At 42.2% G+C, this 9,500-nt stretch overlaps 2 protein-coding genes across 2 annotated transcripts; one reads left to right on the plus strand and one right to left on the minus strand.

Annotated features, from left to right (window-relative positions):
- Positions 1–3,241: 3,241 nt before the first annotated feature.
- LOC120780004 lies at positions 3,242–3,673 on the minus strand. Its single transcript, XM_040112289.1, has one exon. It carries the CDS (start codon positions 3,671–3,673, stop codon positions 3,242–3,244), a length of 432 nt encoding a protein of 143 aa, XP_039968223.1.
- Positions 3,674–4,717: 1,044 nt separating this feature from the next.
- Positions 4,718–9,166, plus strand: LOC120780005. The gene is made up of 5 exons (XM_040112290.1): positions 4,718–4,750; positions 4,845–4,849; positions 5,229–5,269; positions 8,473–9,084; positions 9,138–9,166. Exons 1-5 carry the CDS (start codon positions 4,718–4,720, stop codon positions 9,164–9,166), a joined length of 720 nt encoding a protein of 239 aa, XP_039968224.1.
- Positions 9,167–9,500: the final 334 nt, after the last annotated feature.

Consider the following 9,500-nt stretch of genomic DNA (forward strand, 5'->3'; position numbering starts at 1 on the left):
GTAGCTGTAGAAGGGGAGTTCGGTAGGATGATTTTTGCTAGTATTTATTGTAAATATAGCGAGCCCCTAGAGCCCTACCTGGGCTACATGGATAAGCAGCTACTACTTGCGAGTAGCAGTCCATTTATCCTACGGCTGGATGCGAATGCCTCGTCTTCGATGTGGTTTAGTAAGGTATCCCGACATTCGTCTGGATACCAAAGCCACAGTCGAGGCGAGGCATTAAGCGAATGGGTGGTGGCTAAAGGCCTCCACATTTTGAATGAGCCAAGTGAATGGTATACGTTTGAAGGGCCTGGGGGCGTAAGTGACATTGACGTGACGCTTATGAATGAGGCAGCAAGTAGGGCCTTTAGTGTTAGGTGGGAGGTTAAGGGGGGGTGGGGATTGAGTGATCATAATTTGATTCAAATTGTGGTTACCCCTCGATCCCCTCCCCCGCCTTATGAGAGTCCATTGCGGCGATGGCGTACCACTGGAACTGACTGGAACCAATATGGACTCTCGGTTAGGGAAGCGGTATCCGATATACCGCTTAGTGAATTTGTGGAGTTGGGAGTTGACGAGCAGATTGCTCGTCTCTATGATTTTGTTTGGGGGGTTAATGATAGGGTTTTTCTTAGGTATGACTGTTCTAAAGTTAGTAAAATTAAATGGTGGACGCGTGAGCTAACCTTGAAGAGGAGGACTGTCAGGCGATTGAGGCGAAACTTTCAACGCACCCGACGGTCCAATTCTGATAGGCTGTCCCAGCTTAGGTACGAATTTAGTTGTGCGGATAGGGAATACGAAGAGATGTTGGTAAAAATCAAGGAAGAGGAGTGGAGGAGCTTTGTTAGGAAAAATAGGAACGACCCCTGAGGTCACGTTTATAGGATTTTCCGGGGTCGTAGGAGGGAGGATGTCACCTCTCTTCGCGTCGGTGACACCTTGTTATCGTCGTGGAGAGAGTGTGCGGGGGTTTTGTTAGGTGCGTTCTTTCCTAGGTCAGAGTTTCATGTACCTCAAGCACAAGATTTGCCTGTCCCTCCATTAGATGATGGGGAGTTGGGGTACGCCTTTGGCCTGGTTAGGTCTAAACGGTCCCCACGTTTTGATGGTTTGAACGGAGAGATGTGTAAAAGCTTATGGAAGTTCATTCCGGAACACCTGGAGGCCATTTATGATAAGTGCGTCTGGGAGGAATACTTTCCACGCGAGTGGAAAAGTGCTAGGGTTGTTCCTCTCCTGAAGTCCCCTGATAAGGTCAGGAGCGATCTTCGATCTTATCGGGGCATCAGTCTCCTTCCAGTACTTGGAAAAGTGCTGGAAAGAGTCATGGTGGAACGGTTTCAGGAGCTAACGTGGGGTATGTGGTCGGATAGGCAGTTTGGGTTCAGGAAAGGACGCAGTATAGATGGATGCGTGGTTCTACGTTCAGAATGTCGTTAGGGAGAATGTCAACAAGTATGTCCTTGGCATATTTGTTGACTTCAAAGGGGCGTATGACTACCTAAGCTGGGACGAGTGGTGCAACGGCTGGAGGAGCTTGGCTGTCCGGAAATTACTCTTTGGCGGAGATATTTTTCGGACAGAAAGGCCTCTCTTGTCGGCATGAATGGAAGTGTGGAGATTGGAGTGGTTCGTGGCTGCCCGCAGGGTTCCATCTGTGGTCCATACATTTGGAACCTTATGAAGGACACTCTGCTTGGGCAGCTCGAGCCACTCTGTCAGTGTTGTGCGTATGCGGACGACCTTCTTCTTATGGTTGAAGGTCGCTCGAGGTCTGAATTAGAGAGGGCGGGAGGAGATCTCTTAGAGATTATTAATTCTTGGGGTTTAGGTGTGGGGGTGGACATATCGAGGGAAAAAACGGTGACAGTGCTGCTTAAGGGCACCACCGATTGTCCGTGTGAATGGGGTCAGCATCAGGTAGGTGACGCAAGTCAAATATCTGGGACTGACCATGAGTGAAAGGATGTGTTTTACTCCACACTTGGCGAATGTGAAGGAGCGACTGCAGGCAACTGTACGCAAAATACGACGGATTTTGAGGAGCGATTGGGGTCTCGGACGTCGTGCTGTCCGCACCATATATCGTGGATAGTTTGTGGCCTGTGCCACTTATGGAGCCCCTGTATGGTGGGAGACAGCCACGACTGTCTGGGGGTCTCAAAAACTCCTCTCAATCCAGCGTTGCATGATGCTTGCTTGTTTGCCTGTATGTCGCACCGTCTCAACGGATGCGATGCAGGTCTTGTTAGGTGCACCCCCTCTTGACCTGTCATACAGCGTGCTGTTGCATTCAGGTTAAGAAGGGGCTTGAGTGTGTCATTGCTGCGGAATGACTGGATTTCCGACGATGATGTGGAGAGGGAAGGATACCTAGGGAGCAAGAGGCTCCTAAATGATAGGGTTAGGTGTAGGTGGCAAGAACGCTGGGACAGTAGTCCTAACATGCCGAGTGACGTACGAGTACATTCGGGACGTGGGGTTCGTTGAGTATAACCCAGATTTCAGATTCTGTCTGAGTCTGGGTTTCCTGCTTACGGGGCATGGGCGTCTGAATGCATTTTTGCATCAGAGGCACCTTTCGGATACGTCGGGATATTTTTTTGGGGCGGGTCGGAAAATGGTCGCATTTGATTGCGGAGTGCCCGATGTACTCGGACATTAGGGATTTGAGTGGTATGGGGATTAGTTGGACTGATGGACAATTAGATGTTAGGGGTGTGATCTCCACTAGTCGGAATAGCGAACAGTTAGGGTCGTTTGCGCGTGAATTATTTAAGCGGCGAAGGCGGTTGGAAGTTAGGGTTAGTTTCTGTATGATTGGTGTGAGTAAGTGATGTGTGTATGGGGTCCAACCCCTGGCCACCAGTCCAGCGCCGTATGGAAACTCAACTGGTAGTAGTTTCGGCTACGAGGTCTGACCGGAGACTTAATTCTGATACCACGGGGATGTGGAGTTGCATTGCAACCGGGTGCCGGACCCAAAGCACGGCAGAGGTTTTAGATGGGCCTCGAACCCTACCAAGGTAGTTAGTGTGTCCATTCCACACTGCCAATTGGTACTGAAAGTGCTTAGCATTCTCAGGGCGCTGATCAACGCATTGATTTGATCCGCTGTGCTTTTGAGCGCCGTGGAGTAAGGCTGTCGTCAGCAGGTGCCCACGTAAAACACACCGGACGTTATCCCTGAGATACTGCTGCCAGAGCACACCTATTGCTTGCCATTTGGCGATGTAGATTGAGCGAACTTTTAAGGTTGGCGACACTTCTTAGCGTTTGGTCCAAACTTGGCGTGATACCGGCACATTTCGCCTGAATTGATGTTATGAGGGCGCACTGGCGTTTTCGATCTGGAACGCGTGCGTGTTTTCTCGCTGCTCTTAACTCTATCAAAACGCTGTTTCAGTTCTGCCATTTCGGTCTTCAGGTCGTTGTCTGTGGTATGATTCGATGCGGATACCTCGTGGATACGAACTTCACGCATTTGCATCGTCTCCACTATAGAGTCGGCGATTTTTAATTTGTCGACAATAGGTGCATTGGTTGCTATAATTGCTGCTTGCGCATAAGGTGGCAAGCGCTTAACCCACAAATCATGCAAAATGCTTTCGCTTAGAGCGGAACCAGCAGCGCGCTTCAATTCGTTAAACAAGTCGCTCGGGCGGCGGTCGCCCAATGGCATGTCGCGCAATACACGTTGTTAGCGTTGCTGGTTCTCAGTGAAATTTTCTATCAATTTGGTACGAATGAATTGATATCGCGCAGACGTGGGCGCAGCATCTATTATGGAGCGCAACTCCATTAACTTTACCTGCGGTATACTGGCCGCTACGATATTAAATTTTGCCGAGTCGGTTGGAACGCCAGAGGCCTCAAGCCAAAAATCTAACGAGTAAAAATAAGCCTCAATGTTGTCTTCTGACATCAATGGCAGCGGGATGCGTGGAAAAATTGGAAAATTTGAAATTGGTGCGACATCTCACTTACCGTCAAGGGTCACCAACTATAGAGATTCGGAGCGAAATAAAACATGTGTTTGCTCTTCAGGATCCAAATGCAAAAAGGGCGATAGGCCGAGCGAATACAAGTTAAAAGCGAAGAGAATGCGCATGGTTGCATTTGCGAAATAAATGCGCATGGTTGTATTTGCGAAATAATAGGTTGTCAAAAAAGTCTTGCGGTATTTTCGCTAGTTGGCGCTGAAAGCGCGTAGTTCTAGTTTTATTCGTCGCTTCGGGTCATCCTAAACCTTTTTGGCAGCACTCATGCAGAAGAGGCCATCTTTGATCAACAGAGGCCGAATTGTCTTCCATCAGGACAACGCCAGGCCACACACATCTTTAGTGACGCGCCAGAAGCTCCGGGAGCTCGGATGGGAGGTTCTTTTGCATCCACCGTATAGTCCGGATTTCGCACCAAGTGATTACCACCTGTTTCTGTCCATGGCGAAGGCGCTTGGTAGTTTGAAGTTGGGCTCAAGAGAGCCCTGTGAAAATTGGCTCTCCGAGTTTTTTGCCAATAGGGAAGCGAGCTTCTATGAGAGGGGCATTATGAAGTTGGCATCTCGTTGGGAACGCGTCATCGAACAAAACGGCGCATACCTGACTTGAATCGCATTATTGTAACCAATTTTATGAACAATATAAAATTCAATAAAAATACCGCAAGACTTTTTTGACAATTTTTATAGCTCGTGGTGTTGCCACATATATATGTATGTTCCAATATGGTAAGTAAGCAGGATAACTATTTTAATATGGTGAGTAGTACATACGTATGTATTTATAAATTTTTTGTTTCAGGCGTGCACCTCTTCTCCCTTATTTCCTTTTATTCTTTTCGAAATTTGGTAGCACAGGTAAGTAGAGTAGACGTAGAAATTTTTAGCACACACTCTTTTTCACGTATGTATGTACATTTTTGTATATGAATATTTTTATAGGTAATTGTTTTCTATTCTATCACTTCTTTTGTCTCTTATTTTTAAGATTTGCCGCAGTGCATATCACATCACTCACTCGAATGTCATACATATGTACATATAATATGTATTTAAATTTCTTTTTTCGCTTATTTAGGGATCAATGCACTTTTAAAGGAACACCTTCACTTTAACATTTGCAAGTATAACTTTGTGTATATATTTTGCTTTTTCAGCTTTTTTTGTATTTACGTGTTTAAATCTATAGCACGAGTATTATGTTTATTTTGTATATTTTTTCACCACTTTCACTCAGCCGAAAGCCTAAAACCGAGATCCGAAAGGAATTAAACACAGGTAATTAGATACGAAAATTTAATTAATACTTGACACAAGAGGGAATTCTTTATTTCATTTGATCTAATTGCTTAGCCTAAATCTTAAAACGAATGACTTAAACTAGTGGTAATGTATGGTAAATCGTAAAAGTATAATAATTTTTCAAACTTTCGTTAAATATTGTAATAGACTCAGTTAACGTAAGTACGTAAGTATTATTTTAGTATTACAAATATAATATTAGGATAAGTATATAATAAAGTTTCTTAACTCAATTTTTTATAATTCATGTTTTCTTAATTTAAAACAAATACGGTTGTGTAAGCTGAAGTTGAGCAACACCAAAAGCTCCTTCAGGATCGGGAAGGACCTTTCTGAGCCGTTCGATACTGAAGGAGATTTCAGACAAGCCGATTCTCTTTCATGTGACTTCTTCAACCTACTTCTGGAGAAAATAATACGAGCTGCAGAACTAAACCGATAGGGTACAATCTTCTATAAGAGTGTACAGCTGTTGGCGTATGCTGATGACATAGATATCATTGGCCTTAACACCCGCACCGTAAGTGCTGCTTACTCCAAACTGCATAAGGAAGCGAAGCAGATGGGTCTGGCAGTGAACGAGGACAAGACGAAATATGTCCTGTCATCAAACAAACAGTCGTCGCACTCGCCACTTGACTTCCACGTTACTGCTGACCGTCATAACTTTGAAGTCGCAGATAATTTAGTCTATATTGGAACCAGTATTAACATCAATTAGATAATTTAGTCTATATTGGAACCAGTATTAACACCAATTACAATGTCAGCTTCGAAATCCAACGCAGAATATCTTTTGCCAACAGGTGCTACTTCAGACTAAGTAGGCGAGTTTGCGAAAGAAAAGTTCTGCGAAATATTTATGGTCCTTTGCACGTTGGCTACGGCGAACATTGACATAGTTCAGCGAATTAAAAGACAGGGGCAAGTTCATGTCCTCCGAATGGACGAAAATACTCCAGCTCTGAAATTATTCGACGCAGTACCCGCCGGCGAAGCAGAGGAAGAGAAAGACCGCCACTCCGTTGGAAGGACCACGTGAAGAAAGACTTGGAATCTTTAATTGGCGCCACCTTGCGAAAAAAAGAAACGACTGGCGCGCTGTTGTTAACTCGGCTATAAAAAAGAAGAAAAAACATGGTTTCGTTTGCAGCTGTACATAAGAAGCTTGAAATGTCGTCCCACAGTTTCCTTATACCGAATTGCTTATGAGTGATCTAAGGGAGCAGAGGTGCAAGTCGAGTAGAAAATCGCTCGGCTGTCTGTTATGATTCCAGCTTTCGACATCGAACCGTCCTTGCGTTTGCTGATATGCGTTTTTTGTTTCCTAGAGAAGAGTGCGTATCTTGGCTGCAACAAGACAGTGGTCCGGAGACAGCTAGGTAGCTTGATGAATTTTCTCATGCTGGAATATAGTACCACAGATAAATGTCGATCAGCCTCAACGCATTTGGGGATGTTTGATCATGGAGATTGAATTTACCGATCGTAGTGCCAAAGATATCTTTTTAGCCCACTCTGGTATTAAACTCGCCAAGCACGATTTAGACATCGTGGTGGGGGCAGATCTCATAGATGCACTCCAAGCGCTCATAGACGGCATCTTTGGTCGCAACGTCCTTCTTTTCAGTCGGAGCGTGGGCGCAAATCGGCGATATGTTGAAGAACTTCGCTTTGATGCGGATTGTGGCTAGACGTTCATCCACCGGAGCGAATACCAGTACTCGGCGACGGAGTCTCTCTCCCACCATGAATCCCTCACCAAATTTGCGCACCTTTATACGGCCACTGTAGCAAATGCCGCTAGGACCTACTGGCCTCAGTCCTTCTCTCGTCCATCACATTTCTTGGACGGCGGTGATGTCAGCCTTCACTCTAACGAGGATTTCAACCAGCTGGGCAGCGGCACATTCCCAATTAAGTGACAGGACATTCCATGTGTATGCTCTCAAATCATAATCCCTAACACGTTTTAGAGGTCGTCCCCAAACACAGCGCACAATCGTGGAGGTGATACTTCGCCTTCTCACTTTAGCGCACTTTCAAACGGATGCTTTCGGGCTACGCAGAGGATACTTGGTCTGAAACCGGAAGTCGTGAGCTGCTTGAGCTATATGTAAACGAATTGTTTCTGGCCACTTCCAACTGAATGACAATCAGGGAACAAGTATTGTAACGCAAATCATATTGTTCATCAATTTTCTTACATAACTCCAAACGCGTACCGTTACATAGTTTTGTTTGGTTTATGCTTCGAAGCATTATTACTACGGAATTGTGCGTTGGCAAGCCAGGCTCATACAAGGAGTTTAAATATTCAATTGATTAGTTAGTGGGCTCATCTTCATTCATTACTTAACTAATAGATTTGAATTCATGCATTGATCCAATGTCCTCATTCTGAACTCGTAGGTAAGTTCTGCTACATCTTTTTTCATTGTCGTTAAAATTGCTCGCTTACTCAACAATTCATTAGTTTTGTTTTTAGTAATGATGTTTGTTGATAAGTTCGTCTTTCGATGAGACAAAGTTACAGAAATTATTGGAAAATGAAATCAATCCGCTCAATTCATCAACAGGTACTCAACTATAACCGATAGTCAACAATAGCATAAAGAAATCTTCAGCAGATTTTTCATTAAGCAACGCAATCATTCATTTCACAATTAGGCGCTGGTAAACTATTGCACATGACGTAACATATGTCTTTGATCAAAAATAAAGTTTTATTATGTATATACTTATTCATCTCAAGATCGCCATTTCTGGAGGGGAATTTGATACAAAATATCTTCTAAAGTCGAACCATGATAACGCGGCTCTTATAACGGACAATTTCTTGTTATTCTACAGTCTTTTCATTTACAATATATCGTATCCTTCCTGGATTACGGCATTGTCGGAAAAGATGCGATCGTCTTAATCGCGGGGTTGTAATGATGATTATGTCAAGTCACACGGAAACATAAAATTTTGATAGTATACTTTTCTGAAGTAATAAAATATTCGAATGATTCTTACAAACATGAAAAAGTGTTTATGATTTTAAATATATTTTTTGTATTTATGAATTGTACTGACTTTTAACATAAAAGGATAAAAAGTACCCTTTGTCCGTCCCCTGGTTCTAAGCTACCTCTCCACCAATTTTCAGCTACGATTTTCTTTTATATATACAGTAGCGGACAGTGAACAAAATTTGGGCTCTGCACAAGGAAAATCAACCTTTAAACAGAGATTTGCAAATTATATTTATGATGACAAAAGAGCTAAAATAGAAAGCAGTGAAGCATGCAAAACCGATAAAAAAATTAAATTTACCGTTGAAATGTCCGTGAATGAAGTTGTTTATTCTTGCATCACTTTGTTAACTAAACAATCAGTGCCCTTGCCATATTTTGATAGTGAGCCATTTAATACATTAACAAACCCAATATTTGATGGTCTACATATTCCAAAAATAAACTCAAGAATTATTTTACACCATTTGAAAGATCAGTGTGATAACTTAAAAAATAATATAAGAAATTTAACAAAAAATAAAATACTTTGCTTAAAAATGGATACAGCTACTCGCCACGATCGGGCTATTTTGGGTGTAAATGTGCAAATAATCACATCCAATAAACTTGAAATATTCACACTAGCCACGCTTAAATTAAAGCAGAAACATACTGCGCAATATTTAACCACTAAAATTGAAAATGTTTTGAAAAGTTTCAATATAGATAATGCGCAAGTTTATGCAGTAACCACCAAAACTTATAAGCCTCTCGCAGTTTATGTTTCACGTAAGCTAAGAATTTTAGAATTTTTTTTATTTCGCTCTATTCACGTTTTATAGCTGATACATTATCCATGATATTTTCATAATTTTCTATATTTTAATTGTCAGTTTCTTCTTTATCACTACGCCTAAATTTGCTTCTTCTGAATACTGTTTTAATTAAAGCATTGCTACCGTGAATATATCTACGTAAGAGTTTATTAGACGTTTGATAATGGATAAGTCGCATATATTCAAATATAAAAATTGGAATGTAATACATACGGCATATATAAATAAATAAAAATTTTGAATTGATTTTTATTATTGATTTAAAAATATAAAAATCAAAAATAATTCTTAGTTTTTGATCTAAAAAAATAAAAATCAAAAATAACTTTTATTTTTGATCTAAAAAAATAAAAATCAAAAATAACTCTA

This window comes from Bactrocera tryoni, unplaced genomic scaffold (genome assembly GCF_016617805.1).
Source record: "Bactrocera tryoni isolate S06 unplaced genomic scaffold, CSIRO_BtryS06_freeze2 scaffold_120, whole genome shotgun sequence".
Classification (NCBI taxonomy): Eukaryota; Metazoa; Arthropoda; class Insecta; order Diptera; family Tephritidae; genus Bactrocera; species Bactrocera tryoni.

What these genes read in the sequence shown, in the direction of transcription:
- LOC120780004 (XM_040112289.1), bottom strand. Translation starts at nt 3,673, where the DNA reads ATGCCATTGGGCGACCGCCGCCCGAGCGACTTGTTTAACGAATTGAAG.
- LOC120780005 (XM_040112290.1), top strand. Translation starts at nt 4,718, where the DNA reads ATGGTAAGTAAGCAGGATAACTATTTTAATATG. An exon ending in CCGAAAGGAATTAAACACAG is followed by an intron (nt 5,270 to 8,472) that starts GTAATTAGATAC and finishes TTATATATACAG; the next exon opens with TAGCGGACAGTGAACAAAAT. An exon ending in TCTCGCAGTTTATGTTTCAC is followed by an intron (nt 9,085 to 9,137) that starts GTAAGCTAAGAA and finishes CACGTTTTATAG; the next exon opens with CTGATACATTATCCATGATA.